This window comes from Salmo salar, chromosome 03 (assembly GCF_965601325.2).
Source record: "Salmo salar chromosome 03, fSalSal1, whole genome shotgun sequence".
Taxonomy (NCBI): Eukaryota; Metazoa; Chordata; class Actinopteri; order Salmoniformes; family Salmonidae; genus Salmo; species Salmo salar.
In genome coordinates, this window is record NC_138293.1 from 40,040,657 (window position 1) to 40,062,484 (window position 21,828).

Here is a 21,828-nt window from a genome sequence, read left to right on the forward strand (position 1 = left end):
GGGTAGGCCAACCATTCCATAAAAATGGAGCTCTATAGGAGAAAGCCCTGCCTCCAGCTGTTTGCTTAGAAATTCTAGGGACAATTAGGAGGCCTGTGTCTTGTGACCGTACCGTACGTGTAGGTATGTACGGCAGGACCAAATCGGAAAGATAGGTAGGAGCAAGCCCATGTAATGCTTTGTAAGTTAGCAGTAAAACCTTGAAATCAGCCCTTGCCTTAACAGGAAGCCAATGTAGGGAGGCTAGCACTGGAGTAATTGGATCACATTTTTTGGTTCTAATCAGGATTCTAGCAGCCATATTTAGCACCAACTGAAGTTTATTTAGTGCTTTATCCGGGTAGCCGGAAAGTAGAGCATTGCAGTAGTCCAACCTAGAAGTAACAAAAGCATGGATACATTTTTCTGCATCATTTGTGGACAGAAAGTTTCAGATTTTTTAAATGTTACGTAGATGGAAAAAAGCTGTCCTTGAAACAGTCTTGATATGTTCTTCAAAAGAGAGATCAGGGTCCAGAGTAACGCCGAGGTCCTTCACAGTTTTATTTGAGACGACTGGACATGAGTGATGTACTCTTCCAAGGATGCCGAGTAAACCAGGTTGTCATCAATATACACGTCCACCTGGCGTCCAAGCATGTCCCAGAACACCTCGTTGATGAATGCCTGGAACACTGACGGAGTATTGGCTAATCGGTGGTGGGGGCTCCCATCTGATGAGTGAAATAGAGGGAGCACTGGAGTAGGAAGCCATGGCATTTCAATGGAGTCCCGTCATATTTGTCTGGGAGGGACAATCAGGCATCGCTGACCAGAACGGACTGCTGTATGGGCCGGGGTACTGGCTCGACTTGTAGTAGACAATCCTACTCTGTTTGGAGATGACACCCCTTGAGTAATGTTGACTCGTTGAAGAACGCAGAGGACCTTATCAATAGCCGTCCCCAAATGAGCCAGCTGGTCATGGTGTTGATGAAGTAGGTGTCCCTGTTCGCCGACCATCTGGAAGATGTCTTGGTTAACTGCTGCTTCCATTCGTGGAGGAAAGAGTAAGTAATCAAAGGAGTAATGAAGTCCAGGTGTGACTGATGATGAGACGCAGGTGTGTGTAATGATGGTTTCCAGGTGTGTGTAAAGATGGGTTGTAAAGATGGGTTGCCAGGACCGGTGGTTCATAGACCGGTGACGTTGAGCGCCGGAGCGGGAGTGGACGTGACAGACACCATCAGAAAGCACACATTGTGTCCTGACTGTCAAATAGTTCTTAAACCATTTGCAAGACTACTTATCCAGGCCCATTTCAGACAGTTTTTGAATGAGTAGTGAATCGTCAACCGTGTCCAATGCCTAACAAAAGTCTTTAAATTAGGCAGCACAATGTTTTTTTAATGTTCTAGCCTATTTAAAACATAATCTAAAATAAGCATAGTTGTCCAGATGTCCAGATCTAAAACCAGATTGGTGCATATTTAGTTAAAAAAGTTCTTAGCTGGGAGTTGGTCAGGGATTCTAATACCTTGGCTAGGCAAGATAACTTGGAAATTGGCCAGTAACAATCTAAGTTAGAAGGATCTCCACATTTATGTAGGGGGAGGACATGTCATTTTCCAAATCTTAGGTATAACACCAGTAGAAATTAAAAATACAAGTTAAAGGTTCAACAATGAGTGGGGCAGAGCGCTGTAGTAAGAAGGGGTCAGGTGAATCAGCCCCTGTGAATTTCTTTACATCGATCTTTAGCAAGGTCCTTAAATACATCGTAGACATCAGATAATTTAAATGAAAATAAAGTATGGGAGTCTTCTGAAATGACTAAACACATTTTCATAGACTAACCTTTCAAACAAGTGCAAAACAATTTTTTTTTTTTATTTTTTGTCTAGTATGGGACCAGAGGCTGTTGAAACCTGCTGGAGCAATGAGGCGGTGAAGTGCTGTTTCAAAGATTTGACCACTTTCCAGAACTTGGCTGGCTTACCACCACTCGCCGATACACAATTCAAGAAATATGTTGATTTTGCTTTTCTAACCAGAGATAGATATTTATTTCTCAAATTTCTGAATGACTGCCAATCAGATGTAGAATCAGTCAGTCTAGCCTTAGCCCAAGCCTAATTTCTTTCCTGTAATTTCTCAGACAGTTCATACGTGAACCTTAGTCTTTTGTATGGCACATATTTATCTGCAACAGAGTTAAACAAAGAAATAAAATAATTAAGGGCCTTATCCCAGTCACTACAAGTTGGTATAACCCACCAGTCACTCAAACCCAGCTCAAAACATTTTGCTCATTAAAATTCCTATAATTTATCGTTGTAATAGTGTGTGAGCGAGATTTAGGTAGCTTAACATATTTTATGCAGGGAGTACAAATATATTTCATCCTATCAGATACTGGCATCAACCAATCCAGATTAAGATCACCCACTATTAATAATCTTGATATAGCATAGTTAGACAGCAGGTCAGACAATTTGCTAAGAGCACATAAGGAGGCCGAAGGAGGGTGATAAATTCCCACTAGCGTCAGATGGGCATTATTACCAAGGCCCACATTTAAGACTAGACATTCACATTGCTTAGGTAGAGAGGCAGTAATGGATACATAAACATTTAAGTTGCTCTTTATGTATACGGCAACACCCCCTCCTCTGTCAACTCTGTCAGATATAAAAACATTACAACCAGTCAGAGACACATCAGCCAAGATTCAGTTATAACCAGAATGTCTGCGTTGGTTTGAGAAGCAAGAGTTACAATAAGATACATTTTCTAAATCAAACTTCTTCGAAATCAAACTTTCAGATCAGATGGAGTTTCAAATACGAACGTGCCATGTTAAGTAGGTAACCCCTTATTAGAAAATAGCATGGAGGCTTGAATTGGAACAGATACAAGATTGCCTAGAACTGATCCATTATGCCTATGCGTTGAACAAGGAAATGGATTAAAACAAGACTCAACCTGTTGTGGGTATGGACTGACATCCCATCATTTTTGTAGCACCTCTTCAATATTAGCACTCAGCATTCTAGCTCCTCTCCTGTTTGGGTGCAAGCCGTCCCTTTTTAAGAACTGAGGATGTTCCCAAAATAAGTTGAAATTGGTAATAATATCCAACTCTCTTTCAGGGCAGTTTTGACATCATCCAAGATTCCACTGAAAATAGCCTGGAGAATGACCAACTCCACGATCGTGTGTAGGAATAGGGCCAGAAAGGATCATCTGCTTGCCGGTAGCCAATAACTTGTTCTTCAGGTATTCTAAATCCAGTCTCAACTCCCCCCCATTGCCGCAGCCTGATGTTGCTAGTACCGGCATGCACGACCAGCGTGTTTCGGTCTAGGATGACCATAAGCTCCAAGTAATGTCACGCACCGTGACTCCAGTAATTCCCCGGCAACCACTACATCCTGGACAATGGAACTCCCGACTGTAGCTACCTTGAGGAGAGGGGGTCGTGGATTCCCACTCTCAAATGTTGTTTTTTGCCATCATTGTAAGCCTGCCACACACACACACACACACACACACACACACACACACACACACACACACACACACACACACACACACACACACACACACACACACACACACACTATATGAAAGATTTATTAAACATAAGAATGAGTGTGAGTTTTTGTCACAACCTGGCTTGTGAGAAGTGACAAAGAGCTCTTATAGGACCAGGGCACAAATAATAAAATAGTAGTAATAAATAATTTAGCTCTTTATTTAACCATCTTACATATAAAACCTTATTTGTTCTTCGAAAATTGTGAATAACTCACCACAGGTTTATGAGAAGGGTGTGCTTGAAAGGATGCTCATAACTCTGCAATGTTGGGTTGTATTGGAGAGAGTCTTAGTATAAGTCATTTTCCACACACAGTCTGTGCCTGTATTTAGTTTTCATGCTAGTAAAGGCCAAGAATCCACTCTGACATAGGTACGTGGTTGCAAAGGGCATCAGTGTCTTAACAGCGCGATTTGCCAAGGCAGGATACTATGAGTGCAGCCCAATCCAGAAATCTGGCAGTGGCTTCTGATTAAATTTTCACAGAACTGCTTGTTGCAATTTCGATGAGGCTCTCTTGTTCAGATTTCGGTAAGTGGACTGGAGGCAGGGCATGAAAGGGATAACGAATCCAGTTGTTTGTGTTATCCATTTCAGGAAAGTACCTGCGTAATTGCGCACCCAACTCACTCAGGTCCTTCGTTATATCACATTTGACATTGTCCGTAAACTTGAGTTCATTTGCACACAAAAAATCATATAATGATGGAAAGACCTGTGTGTTGTTAATGCAGACAGAGAAGAGCTGCAACTTCTTAATCATAGCCTCAGTTTTGTCCCGCACATTGAATATAGTTGCGGAGAGTCCCTGTAATCCTAGAATCAGATCATTCAGGCAAGAAAAAACATCACCCAGATCGGCCAGTCGTGTGAGAAACTCCTCATCAGTCGCTCTTCGCTACGTCAGATTCACAACTGTCAGTGTCCATGCGAGCTGGGATAACAACAAATGTAGAATTACTGATGCTAGCATTGGATGTGCTCGTGGAAGCAGAACAACTTGTGTCGTCTACAGGTGCAGGTGTAGTACTGCTGGTAGTAGCAGTACTACCTTACTTTTTTTAACCATTTATCAATTTTCAAGCAAACGGAATGAGCAGCAGCTACGTTTGGCTACATATGGACCGTTAATGGAATTCATTAATGTGATTGGATGTTAATTATTTGACTTGGCTACCTGTATTTGACATTGTGTTGTTATTTTGCTGAACACTAGATGGTTTAATTTTATTTTTGGCAGTAAAACGAGGCTACTCAGGCGAGAAAAAAACCTCACCCAAATGTATAGCCCTGTTGGAAAATATAAATGGACTGTTTGAAATTTGTTTAGTTAAAAAAAAGGTGAATCACATTTTATTTGGCGTACCCCAGTTTGGGAATACCTGTCGTAGAGCACCCTGGATTTTCACCTCGGTCATTCAGAATTGTCGCATTAAAAACAGCATGCAATCTTGAAGTCTCTTTAGCCAGAGCGAGACGTTCTCTTAGGACCTTATTCTCCTCTAGTAGCTCAATGATCCTCTCCTTTGAGGCACAGAGCTGTTTGCATTTATCAAAAGTATATACAGTGCATTCGGAAAGTATTCAGACCCCTTGACTTTTTCCACAATTTGTTACATTACAGCCTTATTCTAAAATTGATTAAATTGTTTTTTTCTCTCATCAATCTACACACAATACTACACTCCTGCGTTGTCTTGGCTGTGTGCTTACGGTCATTGTCCTGTTGGGAGGTGAACCTTCACCCCAGTCTGAGGTCCTGATCAGTCTGGAGCAGGATTTCATCAAGGATCTCTCTATACTTTCTCCGTTCATCTTTCCCTTGATCCTGACTAGTCTCCCAGTCCCTGCCACTGAAAAACATCCCCACAGCATGATGCTGCCACCACCATGCTTCACTGTAGGGATGGTGCCAGGTTTCCTCCAGGCGTGACGCTTGGCATTCAGGCCAAAGAGTTCAATCTTGGTTTCGTCAGACCAGAGAATCTTGTTACTCATGGTCTGAGTGTCCTTTAGGTGCCCTTTGGCAAACTCCAAGCGGGCTATCGTGGCCTTTTACTGAGGGGTGGCTTCGGTCTGACCACTCTACCATAAAGGCCTGATTAGTGGAGTGCTGCAGAGATGGTTGTCCTTTTGGAAGGTTCTCCCATCTCCACAGAGGAACTCTGGAGCTCTGTCAGAGTGACCATCGGGTTCTTAGTCACCTCCCTGACCAAGGCCTTTCTCCCCCGATTGCTCAGTTTGGCCGGGCAGCAAGCTCTAGGAAGAGTCTTGTTCTCGGGGACTTTCAATGCTGCAGAAATATTTTTGTACCCTTCCCCAGATCTGTGCCTCGACACAATCCTGTCTCGGAGCTCCACGGACAATTCCTTCGACCTCCTGGCATGTTTTTTTCTCTGACATGCACTGTCAACTGTGGGACCGGTGTTTGCCTTTCCAAATAATGTCCAATCAATGGAATTTACCACAGATGGACTCCAATCAAGTTATAGAAACATCTCAAGGATGATCAATGGAAACAGGATGCACCTGAGCTCAATTTCAAATCTCATAGCAAAGGGTCCGAATACTTATTTCTGTTTTGTATTTTTATACATTTGCAAAAATGTCTAAAAACCTGTTTTCGTTTTGTCATTATGGGGTATTGTGTGTAGATTTATGATTTTTTATTTATTTTATCCATTTTAGAATAAGGCTGTAACATAAAATGTGGAACATTTGTAAGTCGCTCTGGATAAGAGCGTCTGCTAAATGACTTAAATGTAAATGTAAATGAAAAGGGGAAGGGGTCTAGCCTGCTGCTGTCAACTCCAGGAGAAGGTAAAATCCAGCCGAACACGATGTATTAAGAACATCACCAACACCGTGGTCCCTAAATAAAACACTTAAAACAACGTTTTTAAAGGTATAAAATGTACTTAGAAATATAAAACATATAGCTAAGTGTTTCTAAAAATTAAAACACTGAAGCGCTCTATCACCATATTGCCACACCGACATTTCTGTTGAGGGATTGTGATTAGAATTTTTGATTGACTGACATCCAATAGCGTAAGGATTCTGAGCAATAAAGCCATCTTAATAGCACCAGCCAACCCTTATGCTGAGAAAGACTAGCTAGTTAGCTAAAACCAAACCTGTGGCTAACTCTGCTGCTGCTGCACTTTGAATTTCTGGTTGTTCTGCTCTCTCCACCTCATTCACTGCTGCCTGGTTATGCTCAGCCTGCTCACTTTTATTGCCTCTCTTTCTGGAAAAAAAAGTTCACAATATCCATATTCATAGCAAACTAAAATTGGTTCTGTGAAAGTTGCCAGAACATTCATAAGGTCACAACAAATATTTCATAACACAAAAACGGATTATAGAATGTTTGTATAAATCCTCTTCAGCGTCTCGTCCCATCAGCGGGATCAAAATCCAGGGAAAACTCCTAGCGACATTAGCATAACGAAATGTAATATATATTTTTTTCAAATATAGGACTGTCTCATATCGTTTTATAGATACACCTCTCCTGAATCGACCCACGTCGTCCGATTTCAAAAAGGTTTTACAGGAAAAGCAAATCATTAGATTATGTTAGAGGAGTCTATCGTAAAAGCAGCAACATAGCCATTTTCCGACCAACCACATGCATCACAAATAACCAAAAAACAGCTAAATGCAGCACTAACCTTTTACAAACTTCATCAGATGACACACCTAGGACATCATGTTACACAATGCATGCATTCTTTTGTTCAATAAAGTTCATATTTATATATGAAAACAGCATTTTACATCGGCGTCTGACGTTGACTAACTATTTTCCCGTCAAATGCAATCCGGGGAAACAGAGCTACAATTTACTGAATTACTATTCGAAAACATGTTTAAAATGTAATATTGTCATTCTAAGATTTATAGATGAATATCTCTTGAAAGCACCTGTCATACCAGATTTAAAAATAACTTTTACTGTGTAATCACACTTAGCGATAAAAGGGGATGCGATACTCAGAAAATGAGCTAGTAAATACAGCTCGGCGCCATCTTGGAACAATTGCATATCACATCTAATGTTGTATAATATTGTCAATAATCCCTTACCTTTAGTTGTCTTCATCAGAAAGCACTTCCAGGATTCCCATGTCCACAACAGATGTATTTTCGGTCGAAAAAGTCCATCCTTTATTTTCCATTAGCTTGCTGTTGTTAGCGCGTCTGAATGCTGTATCCAACAGCCGTTTCGAAATAAAACATTTTTTTCCCCATTTAGGTTCGTTCAAACATGTCAAACGTTGTATAACATAAATCTTCAGGGCCTGTTTCAACAAGAGAGCCAATAAGATTCGAGGGGGATGATTTCATTGTGTTTCAAAACGTTTCCAAAGGTGGGGGTAGACAGGGCGTCATAATGGTGATGGCCCTCCCCCTGTGACCAATTTCCAACGCGTCTCATTCACTGAGTTTCGACAGTAGAAGGCTCAAAACACTTTGTAAAGACTGGTGACATCTTGTGGAAGCAATAGGAAGTGCTCAATGAACGATATCTCACGGTGTGAATAATAGGCAACGACGTGAAGTTGAGTCCACAATTCAGAATTCCACTTCCTGGTTCAATCGGTCTCGGGGTTTTGACTGCCATAGGAGTTCTGTTATACTCACAGACACCATTCAAACAGTTTTAGGAACTTTAGGGTGTTTTCTATCCACAGGTATTAATTATATGCATATCCTAGCTTCTGAGTCTGATTAGTAGGCCGTTGAAAATGGGCACGAATTTTTCCCAAAATGCGCTGTGGCGCCCCCTATCGTAGGGTAACGTCAAGAGGATAAAACAATCGCCTGATGTTGCAAGAACGTTCCTAGAACACATTTAATCTGTTCTTTAAAAGGTTCCCAAAATGTTTCATTAGGTCGTGGGAACTGGTGGGAACATTGTTGGGACATCAGAAACGATATGTTCCCAAAACACAAAAGATTTCCAATTGTGTGGATGATTCTACAATGTTTATTTTAGAGTGCAAAAATGTGCAACTGATGTTACAACAACATTCCCAGAACACATTTTGTCTGTTCTTTAAAAGGTTCCCAGAACATGTAATTAGGTCGTGGGAACAGTGTGGGTACATTACAAGAGATATGTTCCCAAAACACAAAATATACTCAGTTGCGATGACATTCATACAAAGTTTGTCTTTACTAATGACTCATCTCTTCAGTAGGTCCAATGATTGAGTGCAGTCTGGCCCAGGGGTGCAAAGGTGAACGGCAAGGCACTGGAGTGACGAACCGCCTTTGCTGTCTCTGCCTGGCCGGCTCCCCGCTCTCCACTGGGATTCTCTGCCTCTCACCATATTATGGGGGCTGAGTCACTGGCTTACTAGTGCTCTTCCTTGCTGTCCCTAGGAGGGGTGCCTCATGTCGTGCCAGGCTTTTATCGCTATACTCGACTTGAGTAGGTTGAGTCATTGACATGATCATACTTTTGCGCCCCCTCGGGCTCATGCAGTGGAGGAGATCTGCGTGGGCTATAATCAGCCTTGTCTCAGGGTAGTAAGTTGGTGTTCTGTTGATATCCCTCTAGTGCTGTAGGGGCTGTGCTCTGGCAAAGTGGGTGGGGTTTTATCCTGCCTGGTTGGCCCTGTCCGAGGGTATCGTCAGACAGGACCACAGGACAACCTGGCCTGATGACTCCTGGCTGTCGCCAGTCCACCTTGTCGTGCTGCTGCTCCATTTTCAACTGTTCTGTCTGCAGCAATGGAACCCTGACCTGTTCACCGGATGTGCTACCCTGCTGTTTTCAACCCTCTCCCTCCCTCCCTCGCTTGCTATCTCGACCTCTTGATGTTCGGCTATGAAAAGCCAACTGACATTTACTCCTGAGGTGCTGACCCGCTGCACACTCTCTAAAACCACTGTAATTACTATTTGACCCTGCTGGTCATATATGAACATCTTGAAGAACAATCTGGCCTTAATGGCCATGTACTCTTACAGTATAATCTCCACCCAGCACAGCCAGAAAAAGACTGGCCACCCCTCAGAGCCTTGTTCCTCTCTAGGTTTCTTCCTAGGTTCATGTCTTTCTAGGGAGTTTTTCCTAGCCACCGTGCTTCTACATCCGCATTGCTTGCTGTTTGGGTTTTTAGGCTGGCTTTCTATATAAGCACTTTATGACATCTGCTGATGTAAAAAGGGATTTATAAATACACTACTGTTCAAAAGTTTGGGGTCACTTAGAAATGCCCCTGTTTTTGAAAAGCACATTTTTTATCCAGTAAAGTAAAATAAAATTGATCACAAATACAGTGTAGACATTATTAATGTTGTAAATGACTATTGTAGCTGGAAACGGCAGATTTTTAATGGAATGTCTACATAGGCGTACAGAGGTCCATTATCAGCAACCTTCACTCCTGTGTTCCAAAGGCACGTTGTGTTAGCTAATCCAAGTTTATCATTTTAAAAGGGTAATTGATCATTAGAAAACCCTTTTGCAATTATGTTAGCACGGCTGAAAACTGTAGTTCTGATTAAAGAAGCAAAAAAACTGGCCTTCTTTAGACTAATTGAGTATCTGGAGCATCAGCATTTGTGGGTTTGATAACAGGTTCAAAATGGCCAGAAACAAATACATTTCTTCTGAAACTCGTCAGTCTATTCTTGTTCTGAGAAGTGAAGGCTATTCCATGCGAGATATTGCCAAGAAACTGAAGATCTCGTACAACACTGTGTACTACTCCCTTCACAGAACAGTGCAAACTGGCGCTAACCAGAATAGAAAGAGGAGTGGGAGGCCCTGGTGCACAACTGAGCAAGTGGACAAGTACATTAGAGTGTCTAGTTTGAGAAACAGACGCCTCACAAGTCCTCAACTGGCAGCTTCATTAAATAGTACCCGCAAAACACCAGTCTCAATGTCAACAGTGAAGAGGCGACTCCAGGATGCTGGCCTTCTAGGCAGAGTTCCTCTGTCCAGTGTCTGTGTTCTTTTGCCTATCTTTTATTTTTATTGGCCAGTCTGAGATATGGCTTTTTCTTTGCAACTCTGCCTAGAAGGCCAGCATCCCGGAGTCGCCTCTTCACTGTATGATCACTCGCAAACCCCAGAGGACACAGCCTTGATCTTCAACCAACTCCCATTTACAGTGTAACACACTTTTCTGAGTAGCAGATATTTTCTTGCTTTGCTCAATGTCTTTTGCACACATTGGCAGCTCATCCACTTATCCAGTAGAATACGCTTCCCGCAGACTACCAAGTCATTCTCTTCTCTTGGTAGTCTGCGTTACTGTGATCAGTTGACACTTGGTATTTGATGTCGTAGTTGTCCGTCACGAGAATGAGTGCCCATCTTTCCATTCTCAATGCTGCTTGGGTTGGAACCACAGATAGCCAGCAAGATAGCCAGCAAAGGCTTGTGATCTGTGATTAACGTGAACTTCTTTACTCCAAAGATGATTGACATAGCCTCTTTTTAAATCTGGGTGTAAATCTTTTCTGCGTCTGATAGCGTCCACGAAGCAAAGAAAATGTTTTTTTCTTCTCAATTGTCCATGATGTGGGAGATCTCGGCGTCCACGCCATATGATAATGTGTTGCAGACAAGCTTCAGGGGTCGTTGGGTGTTGTAATGCACCAGGACATAACTCTGTAGAAGCAGCTGTTAGCTTTTCTCAAACGCTGCGTCGCATGTGGCTGTCTAACTCCATGGTTCTTCTATTCTCAGAAGTTTGTGCAACTGCTGGAGCAAGGTCAACAGGTCCGATAGGAATCTGCCATAATAGTTTAGCAGGCCTAGGAATGACTTCAATTCTGTTACGTTGGTTGGCTTGGGTGGTTTGACAATGGCTGCAACTTTTCCATCTTTGGGATACAGTCCTTCCTTGTCAATCTGATGACCCAAGTATTCCACACTGCTTTGTAAAAACGTGCACTTTGAGAGTTTCACTTGGATCCCACTGTACCTCTCCAGACGTTTGAACACTTCATCCAGCTTTTTCAGATGTTCCTATGTGATGAAGGTGTAATCATTGAAACAGGTGACATGTTCAATTCCCTATAGGATATGTTCCATGACTGACTGAAAGATTAAAGGAGCACTTGAGACACTGTAGCTGAGGCGATGATACCTTTACAGCCCACGGTGAGTGTTGATTGTCTGTTACCCAGAGTGGAACAGGGGAACCCAAGAGCAGACTCAGTTGAGGAGACTGGGATGAAGCAACCAAGGTATTTATTGAAACACAGGGGGAAGATGGAGTTCAGGCCAGGGGAAGCTTGGGAAGGTTGCAGGAAACCAGGTGCGGAGGCTGAGGCTGGAGCGAGAGGGGTTGGGACAGGGTAAGCAGGTCCGGAGGGGAATCCAAGGGAGTAGTAGAGTGGGGAATCCAGGACAGAGTAGCAGGATGATGAGACGTGGGACTGGAGACAGGGACCAGAGTCAGAGCGGGCAGAACTGTAGTGGAGAGGAAAACAGTGCCAGTCAAGGGAAAGCAGGGACAACAGGATCTAAACAGGAACAAACGGCTAGAAACATAGACTGACTGAGCAGAGATTACGATCTGGCAGCGTGGAAGTGACAGGGCTGAGTATTTGTAGAGGTCTTGATTATGAAACAGGTTGCAGCTGGTGGGGATCTGCTCTGACTCCAGCACACCTGTATCTGCCCACACAATCACACACACAGAGAGAGAGAGAGGGAGAGCAGGAGAGTACTGGGGGAGTGGCGGCAGGTCAAGGAGACACAGGATGAGCAGTAGAGGGCATTGCTGGAGCAGATGTGACATTGTCAGATATTTCTCAGAGTCTGTGTCCAACTGGAGCTGCTGGTAGGTGTGCAAGAGATATCATTTGCTGAATGATGTACCCTCCAGCTAGTGTAGTGAATAAGTCTTCCGTGTTTGTTAAGGGGTAAGTCTCCTCTTCCACGCTGTGGTTGATGGTGACCTTATAATCGCCACATATCCGAATGGATTTGTCACTCTTTGGAACGATGTGATGCATAGCTTCAGAGCACGGTCCACTTACAAACTGATCTTTTACTGCCTCTCGTAGATATTGTCCAAAAACACAATTAGCTGACAGCTGTCTCAAAGCCACTGCACAATCAGACAGACTCTCCTTCCTTCTGGCTACATTTTTATAACAAAATTGCTCCGCAATCAGCAGAGGTTTTGGTTTGTTGTTAGCTAGCAAAACAAGTTTCAGTTTGTCATACTGCGACGTACTTGGTGTACCAGGTGTGATCAGACTCTTTAATAGTCCATAGGTTTCCGCATCGATCACACAAAGAAACACACTGACCTTCTTGTTGTCTTTAATGTCATTTGGAAACGTACATAGCTCCAAACGCTCAAGATAACTTTCAAAATCCTCCCGTGATTCTTTGTACTCGTCCACTCGTCCGACTTGCATAGTAGCCATTTCTCCATTGCTACTGTTATCTGGGCTAATATCCTCGGCGGTAGCTAGCTCACGTACCTCGGTCCGTGAAATATCAGTTTCTTTTATATTTTCTTCCTGCCAGGTGCACACCTGCTCCATCGTCACCATTTGTTGTACTTTTAATTTGTATCACCTAATAATAACCAAACAGGCGAGAGGAGCTCAGTTGGGAAACTTTACTAATCCTAAACATGGTAGTACAACACAGGGGCATGTTTGAGGCCGCACATTCTATCAATGTATCAAAGTTAAGAGGTCACAGGATTAACCAATCAGGTAAATGATAATTGTATCTAGGCAGATTACCATGTTAATAGACCAATCTATTACAGTCAACATATGAAGTCTAAAGAAAAATGTTTTGTTTGTATGATTAAATGCTGTTCAAATGTACTATGAATGAAATGAAATTGACATGTGTCTCTCTGTTACAGTACATACAATTCAGTCCTCAAATGTGAATTGCCATTAAATCTGGAGAGAAACATAAAGGGGATGTACTCCAATCTGCTTTAATTTTCATGCTGAGAATGTTAGGTATTAGGTAAAACTTAAAAATAACGTTTTCTAAATGTTCTTGAAATTTTGCGTGAACATCAATGGAATATGATGTTAAATAAAAAAAAAACTATGCTATGAACATCATAAAAATGGACATTTCATTCTTACAACATTAAGGAAATGTCTTGTGCAACTTAACTTAAGCATTGTATGAATGTCATCACAACTGATCATATTTTGTAATGTACCCACACTGTTCCCACAACCTAATTACATGTTCTGGGAACATTTAAATAACTCAGAAAGGCTGTTTTGTCAACATTCTGTCAACACCAAATGTTTTGTGAACCCTAATACAAACATTATCTGAATGTCAGCGCCACTGGACAGTTTTTGTGTTTTGGGAACATATCTCGTTACCACAACCTAATGAAACTTTCTGGGAACCTTTAAAGGACATACAAAATGTGTTCTGGGAACGTTCTTGTAACATCGGGTAAATGTTTTATTGCAACCTAAAAGGAATATTGTATAATCATCCGCACAACTGGACAGTTTTAATTTTTTGGGAACATTTCTTTGTGATGTCCGCACAATGTTCTCACCAGACTGTTCCCACAACCTAATGAAACATGCTGGGAATCATTAAATAACAGATTAAATGTGTTGTAGGAACGTTCTGGCAACATCAGGCGAATGTTTTATACGTTATGGGAACCTTTGCCATGACTTAACGAATGTTCTGGGAACTTTCACAGGATAAATCTTGGTTTGCTGCGAAAACATTACTGGTACATTGTGTACCATTACCTGGAAACCTAATGAGAACTTTTCAGGAATGTTCTGTGGTGCTCTCACAGTCTCACGTCACCTCTCACAGTCTCAGGTCAGAATTAGACTTTCATCCATGTTTCTCAAACGTAACATTTTGAAAACTTAAGGTTAGGCATTCACTCCGAATGGTTAAGGTAAGAGTTAAGGTTTGAGATATTGTAGGCTTAAAACAAAAATCTCAAAAACAACTTTCTATCGCTGTATTCGAACTTGCAACCTTTGGAATCAGAGGCAGATGCTTGAAGATAACAGCGCTTACTGTTGCCCCTAGTGGCCAGTTTCCACGTCATCTCCCAATGTCCTCAGACATGGATGGACGTTGAATACTGACTTGTATCACGGGTGACCTGGCTGAATGGAAACTGTTTTTTGAATAAATTATGATTGACCAATAACTCTAAAGGAATGTGGGGCATGTGATGTCATGGCCCCAGTTGCATTTGCAAACAAATACTTTTATGTACGAATTCTATGGCCTAATTTGTAGTCCTAAACATAGGGTGAAAGTGAGCAATTGACAGTGAGCTGTGAGCAAAATAACCAGACCGGATGTTAAAATGGCTTATTAAAATATTGAATTGTATTGAATCAAATTAATCAGATCCAATGATTTACTGCCCGTAGGATGTGGTGCCACTAGTTTAATTTTAAATGCCTAGGCCTACTGCTTGCAAAATCAAAATTTTCATATATAAAATTAATGTTCCTTTGCAGGACAAGGATTGTCCTGATTTTCAAGAATGCCTGAATGGCTTCAACTTGCTTTTATGGTTGGCTGATGCAAGTTTCACCATCCTATAATTTCAGATCTACAGGGGTGCAAATTTCACCATGGCACAGACCGTGGCGATACGTTGGCACATGACAATTATTAGAATTGTAAATTCTTGCATTCTATCCATGCTGGCTTTTGCAGGCTACCTGATATATGGAACAGATAGGCGGGAGGGAAAACAAGCTGTGGCCAATTTATTAACGCACAATTTGCCTAAAAGAGTAATGGTTTCACTTCAATCACTTCATTCTTATTCCACACTAGATTTTTACGTACAGGTTTTTTTGGGGTGTGTGACGTCATTTTTATTCTTTTTTTTATTTAACCAGGTAGGCCAGTTGAGAACAAGTTCTCATTTACAACTGCGGCCTGGCCAAGATAAAGCAAAGCAGTGCGACAAACAACAACACAGAGTTACACATAGGATAAACAAAAGTACAGTCAATAACACAATAGAAAATTCTATATACAGTGTGCGCAAATGGAGTAAGGGGGTAAGGCAATAAATAGGCCATAGTAGCGAAGTAATTACAATTTAGCAAATGAACACTGGAGTGATAGATGTGCAGATGATGATGTGCAAGTAGAAATACTGGTGTGCAAAAGACAAAAAAGTAAATAAAAACAATATGGGGATGAGGTAGGTAGATCGGATGGGCTATTTACAGATGGACTATGTACAGCTGCAGCGATCGGTAAGCTGCTCAGATAGCTGATGCTTAAAGTTAGTGAAGGACATACAAGTCTTCAACTTCAGCGATTTTTGCAATTCGTTGCAGTCATTGGAGGCAGAGAACTGGAAGGATAGGCGGCCAAAGTGAGTGTTCGCTTTGGGGATGACCAGTGAGATATACCTGCTGGAGCACGTGCTACGGGTGGGTGTTGTTATGGTGACCAGTGAGCTGAGATAAGGCGGAGCTTTACCTAGCAAAGACTTATAGATGACCTTGAGCCAGTGAGTCTGGCGATGAATATGTAGCGAGGGCCAGCCAACGAGAGCATACTGGTCGCAGTGGTGGGTGGTATATGGGACTTTGGTGACAGATGGCACTGTGACAGACTGCATCCAGTTTGCTGAGTAGAGTGTTGGAGGCTATTTTGTAAATTACATCACCGAAGTCAGGATCGGTAGGATAGTCAGTTTTACGAGGGTAGGTTTGGCAGCATGAGTGAAGGAGGCTTTGTTGCGAAATAGGAAGACGATTCTAGGTTTAATTTTGGATTGGAGATGCTTAATGTGAGTCTGGAAGGAGAGTTTACAGTCTAACCAGACACCTAGGTATTTGTAATTGTCCACATATTCTAAGTAAGAACCATCCAGAGTAGTGATGCTAGTCAGGCGGGCGGGTGCGGGCAGCGATAGGTTGAAGAGCATGCATTTAGTTTTACTATCATTTAAGAGCAGTTGAAGGCTACGGAAGGAGTGTTGTATGGCATTGAAGCTCGTTTGGAGGTTTGTTAACACAGTGTCCAAAGAAGGGCCAGATGTATACAGAAGGGTGTCGTCTGCATAGAGGTGGATCAAGAAATCACCTGCAGAAAGAGCGACATCATTGATATATACAGAGAAAAGAGTCGACCCAAGAACGGTGGGATTCAAAATGGTCACTGATCTGTTTGTTAAATTGGCTTTCGAAGACTTTAGAAAGGCAGGGCAGGGTGGATATATGTCTGTAACAGGTTGGGTCTAGAGCGTCTCCCCCTTTGAAGACGGGGATGACCGCGGCAGCTTTCCAATCTTTAGGAATCTCGGACGATACGAAAGAGAGGTTGAACAGACTAGTAATAGGGGTTGCAACAATGGTGGCGAATAATGTTAGAAAGAGAGGGTCCAGATTGTCTAGCCCAGCTGATTTGTACGGGTCCAGGTTTTGTAGCTCTTTCAGAACATCTGCTATATGGATTTGGGTGAAGGAGAAGCTGGGGAGGCTTGGGCAAGTAGCCAGGAGGAAAGCATGGCCAGCCGTAGAGAAATGCTTACTGAAATTCTCGATTATCGTGGATTTATCAGTGGTGACAGTGTTTCCTAGCTTCAGTGCAGTGGGCAGCTGGGAGGAGGTGCTCTTATTCTCCATGGACTTTACAGTGTCCCAGAACTTTTTGGAGTTAGAGCTACAGGATGCAAATTTCTGTTTGAAAAAGCTTGCGTTTGCTTTCCTAACTGACTGTGTGTATTGGTTCCTGACTTCCCTGAAAAGTTGCATATCCCGGGGACTATTCGATGCTAGTGCAATACGCAACGGGATGTTTTTGTGCTGGTCAAGGGCAGTCAGGTCATTACATCCAGCTGTTTCTATCAACACAAGATAGTTAAATGGAAACACATTGCTGTAGGCAATTGTCGCATCTATTTTCCATGCAAACTTTCTCAATGGACGACAAAAAAATCACTGGATAAGTTCATGGAAGCATTGCTACAGTAGTGACATCAAACTGGCGCTGTATGGGTAGGGGAGGTGTTAAGGAACGTAAGTGCAGTGGTGTAAAGTACTTATTAAGTAAAAATACTTTAAAGTACTACTTAAGTAGTTTTTGGGGGTTGTAGTTTACTTTACTATTTATATTTTTGACAACTTTTACTTTTACTTCACTACATTCCAAAAGAAAATGGTGTACTTTTTATTCCATACATTTTCCCTGACACCCAAAAGTACTTGTTACAATTTGAATGCTTAACAGTTCATGAAAATGGTCCAATTCACACACTTATCAAGAGAACATCCCTGGTCATCCGTACTGCCTCTGATCTGGCAGACTCTGTAAACAAATGCTTAGTTTGTAAATGAGTGTTGGAAAGTGCCCCTGGCTTTCAGAAAATTATAATAAGGAAAGTGTGCCGTCTCGTTTGCTTAATATAAGGAATTTGATGCATAGCATTTACTTTTACTTTCTACTTTTACTCAAGTATGACAATGGAGAACTTTTTCCACCTCTGCGTAAGCGGTCCACTGCGTTGTGAAATCTCGATGAATCGCATCATATATCGCGTCACTCCAGAGGCTTCTTGCAGTTTTGTTTCTTTTTTTAAATATAAACGTAACATGCAACCATTAAAGATTTGACTGAGCTACTGTTCATCATTAGGCCCTAATCTATGGATTTCACATGACTTTACCTGGCAGCCAGGCCAACCCAGCCCCCCGAAGCCGGATGTGGTGGTCCTAGGCAGGCTGGAGGTCCAAGTGTCCTGCGGTTGTGACGGTGGTTGGACATACTGCCAAATTCTCTAAAACGATGTTGGAGGCAGCTTGTTGTAGAGAAATTAACATTGAATTATCTGGCAACAGCTCTTGTGGAATTCCTTTAGTCAGCTTGCCAATTGTAATCTCCCTCAAAACTTGAGACATCAGTACCATTGTGTTGTGTGACAAAACTGCACATTTTAAAGTGGCCTTTTATTGTCCCCAGCACAAGATGCACCTGTGTAATGATTGTGCTGTTTAATCATCTTCTTGATATGCCACACCTGTCAGGTGAATGGATTATATTGGCAAAGGAGAAATGCTCACTAAAAGGGATATAAACAAATTTGTGCAAACCATTTCTGGGATTTTTTATTTCAGCCCATGAAATATGGGACCAGCACTTTACATGTTGTGTTTATATTTTTGTTCAGTATACATTTGAAGTTGGAAGTTTACATACACCTTAGCCAAATACATTTAAACTCAGTTTTTCACAATTCCTGACATTTAATCCTAGTAAAAATTCCCTGTCTCAGGTCAGTTAGGATCACCACTTTATTTTAAGAATGTGAAATGTCAGAATAATAGTTGAGAGAAGGATTTATTTCAGCTTTTATTTATTTCATCACATTCTCAGTGGGTCAGAAGTTTACATACACTCAATTAGTATTTGGTAGCATTGCCTTTAAATTGTATAACTTGGACCAAATGTTTCGGGTAGCCTTCCACAAGCTTCCCATAATAAGTTGGGTGAATTTTGGCCCATTCCTCCTGACAGAGCTGATGTAACTGAGTCAGGTTTGTAGGCCTCCTTGCTCGCACACGCTTTTTCAGTTCTGCCCACACATTTTCTATAGGAATGAAGTCAGGGCTTTGTGATGGCCACTCCAATACCTTGACTTTGTTGTCCTTAAGCCATTTTGCCACAACTTTGGAAGTATGCTTGGGGTCATTGTCCATTTGAAGACCCATTTGTGACCAAGCATTCTGACTAATGTCTTAAGATGTTGCTTCAATATATCCACATAATTTCCTGCCTCATGATGCCATCTATTTTGTGAAGTGCACCAGTCCCTCTTGCAGCAAAGCACCCCCACAACATGATGCTGCCACCCCCATGCTTCACGGTTGGGATGGTATTCTTCGGCTTGCAAGCGTCCCCCTTTTTCCACCAAACATTACGATGGTCATTATGGCCAAACAGTTCTATTTTTGTTTCATCAGACCAGAGGACATTTCTGCAGTTGCAAACCGTAGTCTGGCTTTTTTATGGCGGTTTTGGAGCAGTGGCTTCTTCCTTGCTGAGAGGCCTTTCAGGTTATGTCGATATAGGACTCGTTTTACTGTGGATATAGACACTTTTGTACCTGTTTCCTCCAGCATCTTCACAAGGTCCTTTGCTGTTGTTCTGGGATTGATTTTCACTTTTCGCACCAAGTACGTTCATCTCTAGGAGACAGAACGCGTCTTCTTCCTGAGCGGTATGACGGCTGCATCATCCCACGGTGTTTATACTTGTGTACTATTGTTTGTAAAGTTGAATGTGGTACCTTCAGGCGTTTGGAAATTACTCCCAAGGATGAAACAGACTTGTGGAGGTCTACAATTGTTTTTCAGAGGTCTTGGCTGATTTCTTTTGATTTTCCCATGATGTCAAGCAAAGAGGCACTGAGTTTGAAGGTAGGCCTTGAAATACATCCACAGGTACACCTCCAATTGACTCAAATTATGTAATTTAGCCTATCAGAAGCTTCTAAAGCCATGACATAATTTTCTGGAATTTTCCAAGCTGTTTAAAGGCACAGTCAACTTAGTGTATGTACACTTCTGACCCACTGGAATTGTAATACAGTGAATTAGAAGTGAAATAATCTGTTTTTAAACAATTGTTGGAAAAATTACTTGTGTCATGCACAAAGTAGATGTCCTAACTGTCACGCTCTGACCTAGGAGAGCTATGTTTTCTCTCTTTAGTTAGGTCAGGGTGTGATAGGTGGGTGGGCATTCTATGTTTTGTGTTCTATGTTTTGGCCAGGTATGGTTTCCAATCAGTCTATCGTTGTCTCTGATTGGAAGCCATACTTAGGCAGCCTGTTTTTCCCTTTGTTTTCGTGGGATCTTTTTTTTGTGCAGCTGTGTGTGTGTGTGTGTGTGTGTGTGTGTGTGTGTGTGTGTGTGTGTGTGTGTGCAGCCCCAGAACGTCACGTTTGTTTCAGTTTTCACCTGTTTCTTGTTTTGTTCGGGTTCACTAAATAAATATGTGAAACTACCGGCACGCTGCGCCTTGGCTGATCTATGACAGGGAATTTGAAGATAGCACTCGTGACACTAACCGACTTGCAAAAACTATAGTTTGTTAACAAGAAATTTGTGGAGTGGTTGAAAAATGAGTTTTAATGACTTCAACCTAAGTGTATGTAAACTTCCGACTTCAACTGTATATTTTAAAAAGTGCCGTGGAAGCCCAGGCCTGATGATGCCACTGTGCACACACCCAAACATATACGCACGCACACTTCCTCTCCTCTCTTACTCTCCAATCATTTCTCATCCTTTATTGTCTCTGTCTTCAGGGGGAGTGTCGTAACTTCATCAAGGTGTTATTGAGCCAACATGGAGAACTGTTTGTGTGTGGAACTAACGCCTTCAACCCTCTATGTGCCAACTACACTGTGAGTATCTGTTTATTCAATTACATTTATTGAAGCTTTATTGGCGTGTGTGTGCGTGTTCATACAGTACATATGTACAATTGTGTGTGTTGCAGAGGGACACTCTGGAGATGGTAGGAGAAACGGTCAGTGGGATGGCTCGATGCCCTTATGATCCCAGACACGCTAACGTGGCTCTTTTTGCAGGTACAGGAGTTTCTCTCTTTCTTTTTACTTTCAATCTCTTTCAATATATTGGAAAGTAATGACGTAGCACTTTTCACTAGGTCTGTAAATGTCCAGGGGAAAGCATTCAGATGACGAATCAGTCTCGAGACTAGAGCTGTGCGAAGGGACTTGACTAACCTTGTGTTCATGATTAATACAGTGCATCGTTGTTCTCGCTCTGTCTTTCTGTTTCTCTCTCTCTCAGAGGGCAGTCTCTTCACTGGTACTGTAACAGACTTTCTGGCGATTGATGCTGTGATCTATCGTAGCCTAGGCGACAGCCCTGCTCTCCGCACCGTCAAACACGACTCCAAGTGGTTCAGAGGTACACTGAAATGACGTACTTGCATGTGAGTGAATGGGTCAAACACATCTCCGCTGGTGAAGAACAATATTTCCTTAGATCACGTAAACACTGCGGGCTAACCCAAACACTCTAAAGTGGTCTCCATTCCTACCTAAATCCTTGTATCCTAAGAGTGAATAGATAAAAGCGATAGGCTAGCTTAGTGCCTGGTTAAATGTATTGCTTTCATCCTGTCCTGTCAAATCAGAGAGGACCAGACCAACAGATCAAGGACATGAAATCCCCATCAGACTGAAGCAGAGCGTGGAGCCCTGGAGGTCATAGACAGAGAT

The 21,828-nt window shown here is 42.1% G+C and overlaps 1 protein-coding gene across 1 annotated transcript in view; it reads left to right on the plus strand.

The window, feature by feature from the left end:
- The window catches only part of LOC106600027 (semaphorin-6B), a 70,879-nt gene that overhangs the window by 33,294 nt on the left and 15,757 nt on the right, over positions 1 to 21,828 (plus strand). Inside the window, exons 6-8 of the mRNA XM_014191361.3 lie at positions 20,884 to 20,982; positions 21,078 to 21,168; positions 21,395 to 21,514. Of these exons, the coding sequence (XP_014046836.1) occupies positions 20,884 to 20,982; positions 21,078 to 21,168; positions 21,395 to 21,514 (310 nt within the window). The remainder of the gene's footprint in view (positions 1 to 20,883; positions 20,983 to 21,077; positions 21,169 to 21,394; positions 21,515 to 21,828) is intronic.